At 34.2% G+C, this 15,819-nt stretch overlaps 1 protein-coding gene across 1 annotated transcript; it reads left to right on the top strand.

Moving 5' to 3' along the window:
- The first annotated feature begins 4,745 nt into the window (after positions 1 to 4,745).
- LOC140986208 (UTP--glucose-1-phosphate uridylyltransferase-like) lies at positions 4,746 to 13,987 on the top strand. The gene is made up of 18 exons (XM_073454277.1): positions 4,746 to 5,571; positions 6,243 to 6,331; positions 6,951 to 7,041; positions 7,933 to 7,993; positions 8,108 to 8,185; positions 8,259 to 8,303; positions 8,415 to 8,485; positions 9,743 to 9,815; positions 9,920 to 9,977; positions 10,114 to 10,160; positions 10,227 to 10,289; positions 11,270 to 11,310; positions 11,394 to 11,466; positions 12,474 to 12,557; positions 12,640 to 12,738; positions 12,827 to 12,931; positions 13,464 to 13,535; positions 13,628 to 13,987. Exons 1-18 carry the CDS (start codon positions 4,952 to 4,954, stop codon positions 13,667 to 13,669), a joined length of 1,812 nt encoding a protein of 603 aa, XP_073310378.1. The 5' UTR covers positions 4,746 to 4,951; the 3' UTR covers positions 13,670 to 13,987.
- Positions 13,988 to 15,819: the final 1,832 nt, after the last annotated feature.

Genomic DNA, 15,819 nt, shown 5'->3' with positions numbered 1-15,819 from the left:
TCAACTTTAGACATAAACATTTCCATAAACTTTTCATAAACATTTTCATATCAACATAAACATATTCATATTCGTTTCCATATTCATATCAACATATTCATATCTATATTCGTATCAATATATTCATATCCATATTCATTTTCCTTTCGTTGAATTTAGATCGATAATTTTGACTCATATTCGTATTCATATTTGTATTGGACGATGGATCCATCTACATAAAACCACAGTACTGGGCGGCGGGGACACCAGCAACACTCTCACCGGTCAACTAGGCCTTGGCCAACATATTAACATATTTGTATTCGTATTCGTATTCGTATCAATGGAAACACGATCATCGGGCTCCCACTGAAACCTTCACCCTCACGATATCTTCATCATATTTAGTCACAATTACTTCACTTCGTTCAACGTTTCATATTCTTGTCACTTAATAAAATTTAAACATGCATATAACGTTTTTCTTTTAAACTAAAGATTCAACATATCTTTTAAATGTCAATATTAAATCATAAAAATCTGTAAACATTTAAAACAAAAATTTTAACATATAAAAATCATAAAAAGCCATAAACATTTTAAAATCAACGTTTTAACATATTAAACCATAAACATTTAAACTAAACATTTAAATCATAAACATTTAAAATAAACGTTTTGACATATTAAATCATAAATAATTAAAATAAACGTTTAGGCATATGAAATAATAAAAACATCCATAAACATTTAAACCAACTTTTTAACATATTGAAAATCCATAAACATTAAACATATTAACATCCTAAAAATTCATAAACATTTAAAATTGACATATTAACATATAAAAATCCATAAACATTTTAAAATAAAACATGTTGGCATATTAAATCATAAAAACGCACGTAAAAGTTTAAAATAAACATTTTAACATATAAAACAGCATTCAGAGCACTGCCATGACGTTTACTATTTTCAGGTGCAAAATGAGCGTTTTACCCCTAGAAGCATAATTTTTTCGTATTTATCCTTAGACCTCGAAACGACATCCCAAATCATTACAAACTTAACATATAACCTTAAAACACTCTCATAAATATTCTTTAGATGTAAACTAATGCCCCTCGACTAATTTCCCAAATCGTTTTTAAACTTAGACGTACCTCTTGGTTTTGACTCGTATGGACTCGAAACTTAACCAAATTTTATCAAACTTGAACCGAAGCTTAACAACACCTAATTAAACCAGATTATACCCAAATCAAGCCCATTAAGTCCCTTGAACATGCCTATAAAGCTACTAATTTTTCTGCACCAAGAGTTCTAGTCCGCATATGATTCGAACCTAGGCTAATTTCGACTCCAGCCCTTAACCACCATGTCCAGCCTCTACCCAACCATCCTAGGACCTAGAACAAACCCATGACATGCTAGTGGACCGAACCTACTAGCCCCGAACACGACTAGCCCTTCAACCGTACCCTAGGACTCTAAAACATATAATTTTCGTTCATAATGGTGTCATATATTTTCCAGCCTTTAAACATACACCTAGGGACCCTTAAACATATGGAAAAACATCCCTTCAAGTACCACTACCATGGCAGCCCCTTTGTGCATCATTATGAAGAGTTTTAAAAAAAGAAAACTCTAGTTTTATGCATAATAAGGCGTAAAAACGAAAACACAAGGTAGTATTTCATATTTTTCATGCAAACATGTATCAAACATATAATATGGTGTGATAGATGAGAAAAAAGAGGATTAAGGCGTGCCCTTGCGTTTAAAACGCTCGAAATACGAATACCGTAGCTGTGAAAGTCGGCGACGAACGGACGACAATTTCTTTTTTTTTTCTACCCTTTTATCTTGTCAAAACCCCTCCAAAAACCCACCTTGGGATGTACGGGAGTCGAGTGATCATTGTTGGAAGGAAGAACGAGAAAAAAAAAATCGAAGAACGCACGAGAAAAAAATTCAAAACTTCACCTTGAAAATCCTTTGGAATGGCTGTCGTTCTTCATTGTTTCGGCCAACATGTTTTCATATTTTTTGTGTGTGTGTTTCGGTGTGTGTAGGTGTGTGTGTGTTTAGGTGTTTAGCCTTTAGGTGTGTGTAGGACTATGAGTCTTATTTATTTATTATCTTCTTCTAAAAAAATAAATAATAAAAGCCTTCTATAATCACTTAATTAATGGGTTTCATCAACCATATTTTTTAATTAATAAATTAGGCCCATTAAGATTAAGAAAATCATTAGTTTTAAATTAAAAAGGTTTAAAAATTCATATTTCCAAAAATACCCTTATAAAATACATAAAATTCCTTGCTCCTTCTAATTAATATAAATTTTATCTTAACAATGCTAAAATTATTAAAATATTTAAAATAATATTTTCTTAATTAAAAATAAAATTTTAACTTTTAAATTTTTAACACCTTAATCGTCTCCAGTCCTCCATCCCCGGCCAACCACCGATATTCGTCTGAAAATCTTTAAATCATGAAATCAAATAAAATTACACAATTAATCATTTAGTCACTCAAAATAAATCATTCAATCATCAACTTTATTTTAAATAATTAAAAATAATTATTTAATAAAAATATTTTCTCTTATTCACCCCTCGGTCTCCGTTCCTCGATCGCAACTCGAATAACCTTTAAAAATATATTTTAATGAAACAATGTTGAAAAATATATTTTAAATATGTCAATATGAACAACATAATTAATTAATGCAATTAAAACAATTAATTTCCAAGTTATCCTCAATTGACACATTCTCCGTCATTTTAAACCCGAACAATTTGTCTTTGAGATGGATTCGATTGAAAAGAGTATTTTTCATGTTTAATTGTTCAAGCTTGAGCCCCCTGCAGTCGTAGATTCTTTATCACCTCTCGAAGAACACGATCGCCAAGATGCAGACTAATTGAGCTATACTCTTGTTCCAACATATTCTCCCTTTCTTCGGAGCTTAAGCTTGATGGTAATTTCTCTTCTCCCTCAAGAGCTTTAGCAACCTTTATTTGTACCAAGATTTCTCTCATCCTCTTTCTCCAGATTGAGAAATCCGAATTTTCATCAAATCTTTCAATATCTACCATGGTCACCCCCATTCGGGATATTTTGTCGAACCCTAAGCTTGGAGCTCTGATATCAGTTTGTTGTGAAACTATCACAAAACTTCTCGACCAAGATGAATCCAATAACTCAATCAAACACAACAAAGAAGAATTAAGAACCTTGCTGTATAAAATCAGAAACACAAGATTTATAGTGGTTTGGCCAATAGCCTACATCCACTTTGGAACCAGGAGCAATCGATCTTATTATTACTCTCAAAAGTAAGTTTATAAGGAGATGCTTCTGTCAAGAAATGGAAAACAATTAACGATGAAAGCTGGAAGAAAGTGAAAGCTCATCACATTTATTTACACAAGCCCCACATGTATTTATGTGAAAGTGACTAATTGCCTCTTGACTGTTAATTTTCCACTTAGTCAACTAAGTTTCCTATCAATCTCTATTTGACTCGAGTTGACCATGTGCTTGCTTTTGAGAGTATGGATATAATACATCGGTCAACAGTCAACATTTATTTTTAAAAGTGGTGTGGATTTATTTTTATTTTTTATTATATTATTTTCTTATGTGGAGTTAATAAAAAAAACCTTATAAGCCACAAAAAACCAAAATCTTCAAATTCAATTTACAACTCAGTATTTCACCGCCATCGAGACTCTTTCCAGTGGAATATTTCAATTTTGGGGAAAAATGACTGAAATTAGAAAATATTACAAGTTACTGGACTAAGAACGTAAATTAACTCAAAACAAGACTAAAATTAGAAAAAGTGCAACTTAGAGGACTAAAAACGTAATTTTCTCACATTAAGGGCAGCCCATGAGGGTAAGCAATGGAGGCGAGAGTCGTTAGAAGGAAGAATAGGAGGATGTTGTTGATCGGGTGAGAAGTTTAAATTTGTCAAGTGGGCTTTTAGCTACGAGGTTAATTTGAATGAACAAGAAAGTTATGATAATATGAATGAAGTATGCCAATAATTAAGTAGAGAAATGAATTAAATAGATGGAGCTGTGACGGATGAGGCCAAGAAAAGCAAAGGTTGCCGCAGAGGACTGTAGGTTGGGAGCTCACCCCTAGTGGGTGAGACGAGCCCCTGACTAAGGGAATGGATGAAAGTCGTTGGAGGCTTGGCCTAGGCAAACCCTTAGTGCATGGTCTCCTATATTACGAGTGTTGTCCAAATATTTTCTCTCATAAATAGCAGGTTTTAGAACTTCATCATTATTCATTGTATTGATGTTTCAGCAAGGCTAAACCAGGTCCGAAACGTTAACCCAAATCGGTTTCATAGTCGGAATCGTTCACTACATTTTTATTGAGTATAAAAAACAAATTGAATGTTGGTTTTACAACTGTAATCATATGATCATGATAATTTTTATTTAGTTCTAAATTTAAACACATCACACTAGATATACATTTTCGACATATTTTATTTTATTGTTATTATACACACACTTTTTTTAAAAAAATAAATTTAATTTGTGCAATCATATATCTATCTATAAAGAATTGATATTCCAATTATGACTTTGTAATCATTCAGGAAATTTTCGATCCACAAAATTATTATAAATTACCATAAAATTTTCCAGAAACAATCAATTTAAATAATTATTTCTCTAAATTATGAAAAATTGTATAAAAAAAGTTGTACTAAATTTCTTATTATTGTCAACAAATAAGTATCACCTAGGATCGAAACACGAGCATCAAGCAAAGTTGGCCCGAAGCCGTTGAGTCGAGGATGCGATAAGCTGAGTAGTGACGCCGCCGCCGCCGTCCTTAAACCCCGTAGAGGCCCTTATTCCACTTCCATCTACCACCCCCGTTTCACCAATCAGAAGGAACGGCTGAGACTCCCTTGTTTCACTTTACGATGTCTTTCCAGTCCGTCGTAATCCAGAAACTTCTCAGCACTAATGCTCATATCGGCCGCCGCGTGACGGAGCACCATTTCAAAATCTTCTCCGAAGGCACCCGCAACTCCATTAGCGTCATAGATTCCGACAAGACCCTCATCTGCATTCGAAATGCCTGCAACTTCATTGGCCAGCTTGCTCGCAACAATGCGCGATTCCTCTTCGTCAATACAAACTCTCTCTTCGACGAGATAATATCCCAGATGACAGAGATCACGAAAATTAAGAATGATACAACTTGGCGTCTTGGAGGCTTTTTAACAAATAGTTCGAGCCCAAAGAAGTTTCGGGGCAGAAACAAGAAATTTAATCTTGGCGCGGTGCAAGCTCCAGATTGTATTGTTATTTTTGATTCGGAGAGGAAGAGTTCGGTGATCAGGGAGGCGGATAAGCTGCAGATTCCCGTTGTTGGGCTGGTGGATTCCAGTATGCCTTGGGATACTTATAAGAAGATTACTTACCCGGTTCCGGCAAATGATTCGGTGGAGTTTGTGTATTTGTTTTGTAATTTGATGACTAAAACTATTTTGAAAGAGCAAAAGAGAGCAATGGCGGAAGAGGGGGAATCAACAACACGGTATAAGAATGATGTTTCAGTTGTTTTAGTGATTCCTTTCGTATGTACCTTACATGAAATTTAGTGTCTTGTTTAGTTTGGTGTTAGTTATCTTTGTGCTCTATACAAATTTGTAATTATTTTATTATGTTGGTGGGTGCTTCTTGGATACTTCTTTGGTTGTGATTCTCAAGGTTTCTGGGGACTGTAATGTGTTGTATGTTTATGTTTGCAACTTGCACAAGTTTTTGGCTATACATTTTTATGTTCCAAACTATTTCTCAGTGGTCACATCTTATATTTCTATTTTGGACTCTGGCATCAGTCAACAATGTTTGCTTCTTGAAGAATCAAAATGTGTCTCTGGTTACACAGTTTGAGTGTGCTTTTAGTCAATAATTTAGTGTACTTTAGTGATACAAGTCATCGGCGTTGATGAGTTATTAGTCCTTTTGATCATGTCGCAAATCAGATTATCTGTTCATGCGTTCAAGTGATTATAGAGATTATCTGTGATTTTGGGGATTTCTTAATTTATTTGTTTCGTTGGCAACTTTTTCTTTAGCTTGTCTAAAGTTTCATACGAGATTTCAAACCTCCTTGATTTCTTATACTTATCTCTTGTATGTCCTCATTCCACTTTAATGATTATCACTTGTACTTACTGCTTTTTTGGAACTTGCATGTGGAAGAGAGGAGGACGTTCAACAAAATGACCAGACTGTCATGAAGGACAAATTTTTTGTCTTTCCTTATGAAAACTTGAGGGCAGTTCCTGATGGTAAATAGTTTGATTGCATTCATTTTTTCTTCCCCCCCTGGCCAATTATAGGTTGTAGTTGAACCAAGCTGTTCTTGAATCAAATATTTTAGTTCTTGACTTTATTTTTTACTGTAAATCTGTTATTTTAGAATCAATCATCAAAACTATCCCTAGATTGGATGATTCTCTAGTATATATTCAAATTCAATGTATATGCTAGTGAATCTCAAGCAGACACACAAAAAAAAATTGGTAGGTGAATTTTAGCACCCTATTTAAAACTACTTTCATATCTCCTAAACCCAAACTTCATATTTCTCATTTTGGCATCACTTATATTTCAATGAATTTTCCTTTATCTTATTTTCTCCGTAAATTAAGTTTTTTTTTTTTTTCCAAACTACCATTTCATGAAAGCAAATAGCAACTGTCTTGGTAGTTCATGATAGGTTCTAAGGTAATTTAGATTGTTTGTGAATGCCAAATGGAATTATCGTGGACTTATGACCTTGAAAACTAAATGATCCCTCCTATTAAATAACACCAAGACCATGTTCAGAGCTTTAGACAATAGCATTTCTAGTCCTTTGATTTTAAGTAGTTGATTCTATTATCGCTCTGTTTCCCACTTTCACAGATATACAAGAAACCATGCAGCTTTTGAACAAACTTGTCGTATTGAAGTTTAATGGCATTTTGGGAGATAAGATGGGCTTTAAAACCCCCAAGTAAGTGTTTATCCGAGACACTACCTTTCAACCTATTTGCTCTCATTCCTGGAAATGTTCATATCATATGAGACAGTATTATAACTGATGTGGGGGCTGCTATTTTAAATTTATGGCATTTGTTTTAGATAAAACGGTATGGTATATTATTTTAACAAATAAGAGCGATTTGGCTGCACAAGCTTCTTCAATGGACACTATCTAAATATTTTCTAGAGGGGCGATGCACAGCAAGGGACATGGATATCATATAGCTTAGGCATAAGGGGCAAGGCACTTGTCTTATCAAAGGGACACATACTATCTCGTGATACTATCAAATCTAAATATTTGAAAAAAATTGTTTTATGCCATCGATTGGGTACAGACTATTACATAATAATAAATAAATATTTGTAAGATTGCGAAAATGAAATGATTAGAATCAAATTGCACTTTGAATTCGCAATTCCTGCATTTATGGCACTATTCATGGGGGCCTTGATCCTTTAAGGCACCTTAACTTCACAGTACATGCATGCATTTATTGAAGTGTTGGTCCTGGATCCATGTCTAAGCGCAAAGGTTGGGCCTTCCTGCTTCTTGATACAAGGCGCATACCTGGTGGACTTTTGATAATTATGATTACAGCGTTGCAAGAAGTTGGCCTTGCTCACTAAGACCTGGATTAGATACAGTGACAAACAATTTCACTCCTAAAGAAATAGAAAACTGCACAAGTAGTTCATCTTTACCAATTTCAAGTTTATAATAATTTTAAATGCCCTTGAAATCTTTTTGCAACATTTTATTGATCCAAATACGACATAACAATTTCTTACCGCCTCCTACAAGCTTACAAATGCCCATGCATCTCTGCCAGCTTCTAACTTTTGTTTGTGTTTGATGCAGGTGTCTTATGGAAATTGCTCACAGCTTAACATGCTTGGACTTGATTGTCAACCAAATCGATGTGATATTCCATCTTTTTTTTTTTCCCTGAAACTTGGGTTTAATATTTATACTAACTCTTAACAAAATATTGAACAGGTTGGTTCTGAGTATTTTGATTTTGCACTGTTTGCAGGGTCTCAATGTAAAGTACGGATGCAACATTCCTTTGATTTTGGTTAATGAAACTAGTGCACATGATGGTATAATGAAGGTAACTTTGTTTGTGTTCTCAGCTGGAATTGATATATGTTGGAAATTGACACTTGCTGCTTGTTTGGTGATAGGTCTTGGCAAAGCACTCAAATAAGAACATCCATGCTGTGACGATGGTTTGTGTTTTGGTTCTTTAGGTTCATCTGTGTGATTTATTCCATATAGGACTCTCTTTTGTTATACTTGATTTTTATGTTAATTTTGGTGACCTAATATTTTATGTACAGAGTCAATCCCAAGAAAGTACAAGTGACGTTGTGCCTCCACCAGCTGAAGGGGAAGATGGCAAGAATCAAATGTAAGTTAATAACATTAGAAACTATAAATGTGCTTGGGTTAAATTTGTGGTTAATTGGTCGAAACATCTTGGATACAAATTATACACTCTGTAATAAGATTAGTTTTGCTAATTTCTCTTATTTCTTACTAACTTTGTTGTGCTTAATTTTTTTTAGTTCCTAGTTCTCCCTCTCTCGTGTCTGTGTCATGAAGTATTCCTCTTCCATCTGTGTTGCCAATTTAGGTAGTGTGTTTATTTGCGTAACTGTATTTTCTGTAAAGTGCTGGCACCCTCCCTAGTCATGTTTCTCTAATATCGTCTCATTTAGAAATATGCCGTCACCTTTCCTGATTTGAAATAGAATGCATTCTATTTTTACTTTGTTTAATTTATTTGGCTCTGATTTTGTTCAATAGACTTTGTATTGTTCATTTAGCCATTGCCCATTGGATGTTCCTACTTCACCGCCTTTTGAAAAAAATTGTTTCCCTTCGATTCTTTCAATTTTTGGTTTTCTCCCCGACCCCCCCCCCCCCAACTATTTAGTATACGTGACAACCGGTAAGTTCTTCCATTATAATTTTCATTTATATTCAGTTTTTTGCTAGATTTCCTAGTTCTGAATTATTCAGTTCTTAGGAAATTAGTCTGGTGTTTGTTCTGGAAAAAATGAGAAATATTATTAATTCATGATATTGTATGCATTGATTATTGTTAGTTGGAATGTTGTTGGAGGAAAGAAATGTTTCAAGTTTTGGATTTTTTTCTAGCCCTTGCATTTATAGTTGAGCATTGATCTCTGGCAGTTTTATATGTTTCAGATAGTCCATTTAATGTTTCTTTATTTTCCTGTAGAAATAGAAAATCAGGAGTCCTTTCCTGTTGTTTTCCTCATTAATACATCGTATATGCTCAAGTAGCTTGAGCACCATGCTAATCAAATCTCACTCTGCTCATGCTGCTAAAAAAATAAAAACTGTGTTCATTCCATTCCTAAAGAAGGTTCTTCTTCTCTCTTATCTGGAGAGTGAATGCAGCAGTCTAATTGGCAAAATATTATAATTTTATAACTCCCTGAGTTGGTTTTGTTCGTTTGCCACTGGAGGCTTTATTTCTTCCATAAAACCATCTGTGTCGGCTTCCTGTAATGCAATTGAGAAGTTTCTGAGTGGAAGTACATCTATTTGAGTGGTCTCACATTTGCACTCTCTGGTGAAGGGTCGTTGGGTTATGAAGATACCTTAATTTTGTGTTTTTGCCTTTGTACATGCGAAGGGGTTCTTTGAACCTTGCCAAGGTCTTCCTCCAGCTGGTGCCCAGTGGAAAGTTGGATATAATGTTCTCTCAGGTGCAAACCTCATTGTCCAAACTCGTATTTTGTCTGACCATAATTTTGAAGACTCATTTGTACTCTTTTGGACTTTGTTTTATAGCATTTTTGTTTTCTGGCAGGGTAAAGAGTATATCTTGATTTTGAGTTCTGATAACCTTGCTCATGTTGTCGACAGAAGTATCCTCATCAACGTTAATGTTTTTCTCACTTGTTAAAATTTTTCCTTCCCCTAGATTTGTGTTTCATTTGCATGTGGGATTCATTCATACTCTAAGCAGAGTCCAACAGTTCACTTCCTTAAATCAAATACCAGAGATTCTAAACCATTTAATTCAAAACAATATCGAATACCTTGTGGAGGTACGCTCAGCATATCTTTTAACTGCATCGTTCTTTGTTAGTGTTTCTAAATCTCATAGTGTTCAGGTGATGCCAAAATCCTCTGAACTAGAAGGGAATGACACTTTGCAGAAGAAAGAAGATTTTAAGGTCGGTTTATGCTCAACATTTTTGAAGTCCATGCAAAATTAGTTGTTTTCTTTATTTAGTGTATGAGTCCCAATCTTCATCTTTAGAAATTTGCTCAGTCCATTGGTGTTATTAAACATAACATATGTTAAAGCCCAAATACGAAACCTGAGCTTTTGGGAACACTTTAGTTGTTACTTGTTAAGAAATAGAGAAATAACAGCCCTAGTAAGCTCCACTGAAGGAACTTGGTTCTGGAACTAAAGGTTTGTAATTAGTGGTTTTTCAACTATTCATGAACCTGATATCAAGGGTCTGTATTGTTCTATGTTTAATTCTATTAATATGCTGCCAAAACTAGCTAGAGCAGGAAGGTTCATCTCTAGCGGACTCACATAACCTACCACAATTACAGCCAAAGAGTACTCCAAATAGTACTGTCTGGCCCAATTTTTATGAAGTTGTTAGGCCTATTGTGGGCCCAGCATATTCCTTATTGAAATCAGATAATGCCAGAAAAGAAAAGAAATTTGCCCCAATTTTGTGTTTACTCTCTGTTCAACATGCATTTTCTCATTAGTTTTCTGGAGTCGTAAGGCAGACTTGAAATTGCCTCAAGTTCAATTCAATTTGTAAGAAGTTTGTTTCTTAAGTAGCTATTAACTTTTGTAAACGTACCTTAGCTTTTTTTAATCTCTTTTATATTGTGTGAGATTGAACTGTTTCACTTACATTTCAAGATTATGAGATGTGTCTGTTGTTTCCATCCATAACTATTAATTGTGGTCAGTTTTTTGTTTGATAGTTTTTGCACTTATTTTTTATTCAAACTCGTATCAGGATTAAAAGCTATGTTATTGGTCTTACTGTCCACTCCTTTTTATGATTTTAATTCTTATTTTGTGCTGTTGTCAGCATTAATTTTAATTTTATTATGGTTGGACTTTAATCCATATATTTAATTTGTTTCCGATACTGATTTTTTTGTGAGCATCTTGAAGACTCCATTGCCAAAGATGAACTGGAAATTCATTGACACAATGTAAGATATTGCTATTGGGAGTTTATTTTTCAAGAGTAAATTAGCTGTTTCTGTAATTCCTATTCAGTCCCGATCCATGACAGGTGGATAAATATGAATTCCATTGGAAGCCTGGTGGCAAGACGTGCTGCGAGAGAGGACATTACCATTTCAAGGGTAACGATTATACTCCATTAGAATTTACATGCAAACACTCGCTCGTATATGTATAAAAACACTTCTACCTTCCATAGGTTGATGCATCAAACGTTAATAGCTACATAGTTGTAAAAAGCGTGCGCTTGGGTAACCACCCAGGTGCAGACCTTGCAAGAGGCGACCCTGCAAGGTGAGCCCAGGCACACGCCTCCTGCAAGGCGCAAGGCTTGCCAGGCTAGAAAAAGCGTGCTTCTATGAAAATTGTCTGTGAGCAATTTTTTTCTAAGTTAATATAACCCAAGCCCATAACTTTTTAATTATTAGAAAATCCTGCATGTATGTATCGGCAGACTTTTATTCCATAAAAACTCTGAGCGAAGAGCACCATCTTTCACCTAATTTTAATCTGTGGATCCTTAATTTTTTTTTTCTCTTTGCAATTTCAATTATAGTGTTTCTATATTACATCTTTAATTATTGCAGTGTTCTCTTTCTTTTGTTTTTAATTTTTCTTTATTTTATAGACACTTAAATATATAACAGCCACTCTTTTCTTTATACTTTTAACTGCAATTTAAATCCAAGATATATCCAATTTTTCATCTAATGTTTTCTTTAAGAAGACAAAGAGGGTTAACGATCAGTTAATTGACTTTTTTTTAAAAAAAAATTTACTTTGTATGTTTGTTGTTGTTGATGAAATTTTTATTTTAATTGTTGTTTAATATTCAATTGAAATATATTTCTATGTACATACATTTTAGTTAAATTCACCTTAAATATGTGAATTCTAACAATTTAAGCTTAGTGCGCCTTATTTCGATAAGCCTTGCGCCTCAGGCTCCAGGACACTTGTGTCCCTCAGTGCGCCTTATGCCTTAAATATCTATAAATTGCTGCAATCTTTTTGAAAAAAATTTGCAGTATTGTTTCACTTACACAACTTATTGTTGTGTTTGACTTTGATCCACATGTTTTCTGTTAAGCATGTTGCTTATTCCCTTATTGCTACTTGTATTTTGCAGCTATTTGATGAGTCTTTAGCTCTAAGTGTTCCAAAGTCGAGATATCTTCCAGTTGAAGCCACATCAGACCTACTTCTGCTAAAGGTTATTCTGGAACCAGCTTGAATGTTTATGACCTTTTATTTTCTTTATAGCATTTATAGATTATCATTGTCCTCTCATTCAGTCGGATTTGTACACCCTTATGGATGGCATCTTGACAAGGAATACTGCCAGAGAAAATCCTGCAGATCCTACCATTGAACTAGGACCAGAATTTGAAAATGTAAAGCCTTTTCAACTTAGACCCTTGATTCAGTGCTCCCACCATTACCTTTCCTTCGCCACACAACTCTTTTTATACTTTTTCTCAGGTCGATGACTTTCATAGACGCTTCAAGTCAGTTCCTAGTGTTGTTGGGCTTGAAAGCTTGAAGGTGACCGGTGATGTTTGGTTTGGAGCTGGTATTACTCTCAAGGTAATAATACTTTCCTGCAATAAACTGGTAATACCAACACCTGTTCAAATATTCATATTTATTAGTTTGCATTTGAATTGGAGTATTTGAAACTGAGTGAATTTCAAATTCTTAATTCTAAACCATTGTTTATGTTTAAATGAAGAATTCATATACGTATTTCAAATTCCACCTCTTGCTCCCGTATGTTTTTATATATTTTTTTAGAGGATTTGAAATTACCACCAATTATATATCAGCTCAAATCAATAGATTTTTAAATACTTTAATTTAAATATTTCTTTTTAGCATAATACACCAATCCAACACAACTTGAGTGAAAAAAATGGTTTCCACAGTCCTGCGATTTGAACTTTATATTCTTCAAACTCCATCATTAAACCTTGAACCAAAAAATTTCATCGAGAATCTAAATGCACGAGGTAAAAATCAATAGTGGAATTTTAACAACTACTTTAGTTTTGTCTGTCTTCTCCGCCATGAATAGTTTCTGCATATCAACTGTTTGACAATGTTGGTTTTTCTTTTCAAGGGAAAAGTCAGCATCCATGCCCGACTAGATATGAAAATAGTAATTCCGGATAAAATGGTGCTGGAAAATACGGTATGACACAACAAATTTAATAAGAGTACGTTTTCAAATGCAAATTAACGCAATGACTTAGAATGTGAATGAGATTTCTGCTTCAATTACAGATAATTACCAGTCAAGGAGACATTGTAGGAGGATCTTCATAGTTTTGCCCTCAAAGCCGAACCGGAATGTTAATTTTTTCTATAATTTAACAATTTCTTTTACAACTCCTTTCTTTTCACTAGTTGAGCTAAAGCGGCTGCCCTAACTATAGAAATAAATCAGTCCCTGGTAAATTTATTCTTGAAAATTGTTAGTTTATTACTCAACTGTCTTACACCTTCAGGTTTTTGTGTTTTTGGATTTGGTTTGGATGATGATATTAGTGATCAGAGTTGAAGCCTTGTGTAGAAAAAATGGGATTCTGTTGGGGAAACTCCAGATAGCAATTTCTAATAAAATGTTTTCTTTGGTTTTTTTAATGACAATGGAATCCGTAGCAGCAGCCTTTCGGTGCACATATAGTCAATCTCCATACTAACATAATAGCGTGCAATATCGGATATCGGATTTGGCTCTCTTTGTTGCCTTTCACATTTGTGACTTGTATTGTCTTTAGAACTAATAAAAAGTACAGGTTTTTTATGCTAAATCTTTGAAAATTCATCCTCATACGTGTATCATTATAAATNCGACTTGCAACCCAAATGGGTCAGCTCCTTTTGATCCGCCATCAAAAAGATTGTCAAATTTGTAACGTAGCCAGTCTTTTTTTAGTGGATGGTCAACCGAAATTTACAACTCTAATGTATTTTAAGTACCCCTCCCCGTATATTTCAATAGCTTGGGGAGGGCTATATAAAAACAAACTACATATGGTGAGTTATTGAACCAATTTTTTTTTCCAAAACATAATGAATAATTTGATCAACTTCTTAATATTTGTTGTAGGAGACTTACAAGATTCTTTTAAAAGTAATGATGAGCATGCAAAACGAAAACAGGCAAAAGGTTTGAATTTGTGCCTATGGGCATGGTAGCTGTTATAGACACCTTGAAATTGAACGCTAACAATGTGGTTAGTTCAATGGTATCAAATATCCTTAATGTTGAATGAGTTTCGGGTAACCAAATATGAACTGGTATCATAGGCACTTTGACGACGAAAGAGGCGAAAGAAGCAATCCCTAGAAAGATTTGGCGCCGCTCACTAAATTCTGTGGTCAATAAAATTTGTAAATCGGTGGTTCCTGTTTGGAGAAAAATCAACAGAATAGCTAACAGCATAAAAACATATCCAAGTAAAATATAAAGGAAAACTGATATGCTGTTTTGATCTATCTTTGTCTCGAACCCCATACCCCTATAATAATGAAAGAAAAGGGTGGCCCCAAAGCAGAATTGACCGGTGGTGGTTGGTCGAAGGTTTCTTTCGAGTGGTTTGCAAATACGTGGAGTGGGTCCTTCCTCTTTCAATCGAAAGATTCGATGCAGATAGTTCTGGTGACCCCGCTTCTGCCTCTATAAGGCGGCGACCCACCTCCACAGTCATAATAGGCATGGTAGCACTTATAGACAACCTGGAATTGAAGCTGACAATGTGGTTAGTTCAATAATATCAAATATCCCTAATGTTGATCCCATCACTAAAAAGGAAGTCATATCATTTTTCATATAACGCAATACATTGGATTACAACCATTGAATGAACCTTCAGACAATATCATAAGGATAATATTGAAGAAATTGTAATGAATATCATTACAATTTTGATTTCTGGTGTTGGTTAAAAATTTACGATATGCCAAAAGATTCATTAATTGATGAATTTTAGATATTTTGGTCGTCGATACAAATTCATCCTTCCAAAATTAGGTACTTCTCTTGATAATTATACATTTTTATCCTTGTTTTTTAGGACCAAAAGCAGTTATGGTTCCTCTTATTTTCTATTAGTCTTTAACAATGAATTAATGCTTGGATCAGATATGTCTAAAATTATAGACCCATAGATCTTTTTGATACATCTCTAGCAATACATGACAAGGACCAAAACTATTTGATTGAAAGAGTCTCCTGACAAAGTTTAGCAATACATGATAAGCCCGTGACTCATTCATGATAGATATTGTAATGTATATATATATGAATATATATTCATATAACTCGAAAACAAACAATAATCCACCGTATATGAGCCATGGATAAAAAAAAATTTAAATTCCGCCATTTATTGAGAGCTTTGACGTCAATAACAAAATAAATTTCAACTTAGTCAACTTCTTAGTGCAATGCTAAAGCTAACGTCGCGATT

The sequence above is a fragment of the Primulina huaijiensis genome, chromosome 10, assembly GCF_012295235.1.
Source record: "Primulina huaijiensis isolate GDHJ02 chromosome 10, ASM1229523v2, whole genome shotgun sequence".
NCBI classification, from domain to species: Eukaryota; Viridiplantae; Streptophyta; class Magnoliopsida; order Lamiales; family Gesneriaceae; genus Primulina; species Primulina huaijiensis.
Note: the sequence above shows the minus strand (reverse complement) of the source record. Positions and strands in the feature narration are given on the sequence as shown.

What these genes read in the sequence shown, in the direction of transcription:
- LOC140986208 (XM_073454277.1), top strand. Translation starts at nt 4,952, where the DNA reads ATGTCTTTCCAGTCCGTCGTAATCCAGAAACTTCTCAGCACTAATGCT. An exon ending in TGGAAATTCATTGACACAAT is followed by an intron (nt 11,311 to 11,393) that starts GTAAGATATTGC and finishes GATCCATGACAG; the next exon opens with GTGGATAAATATGAATTCCA. An exon ending in CAGACCTACTTCTGCTAAAG is followed by an intron (nt 12,558 to 12,639) that starts GTTATTCTGGAA and finishes CCTCTCATTCAG; the next exon opens with TCGGATTTGTACACCCTTAT.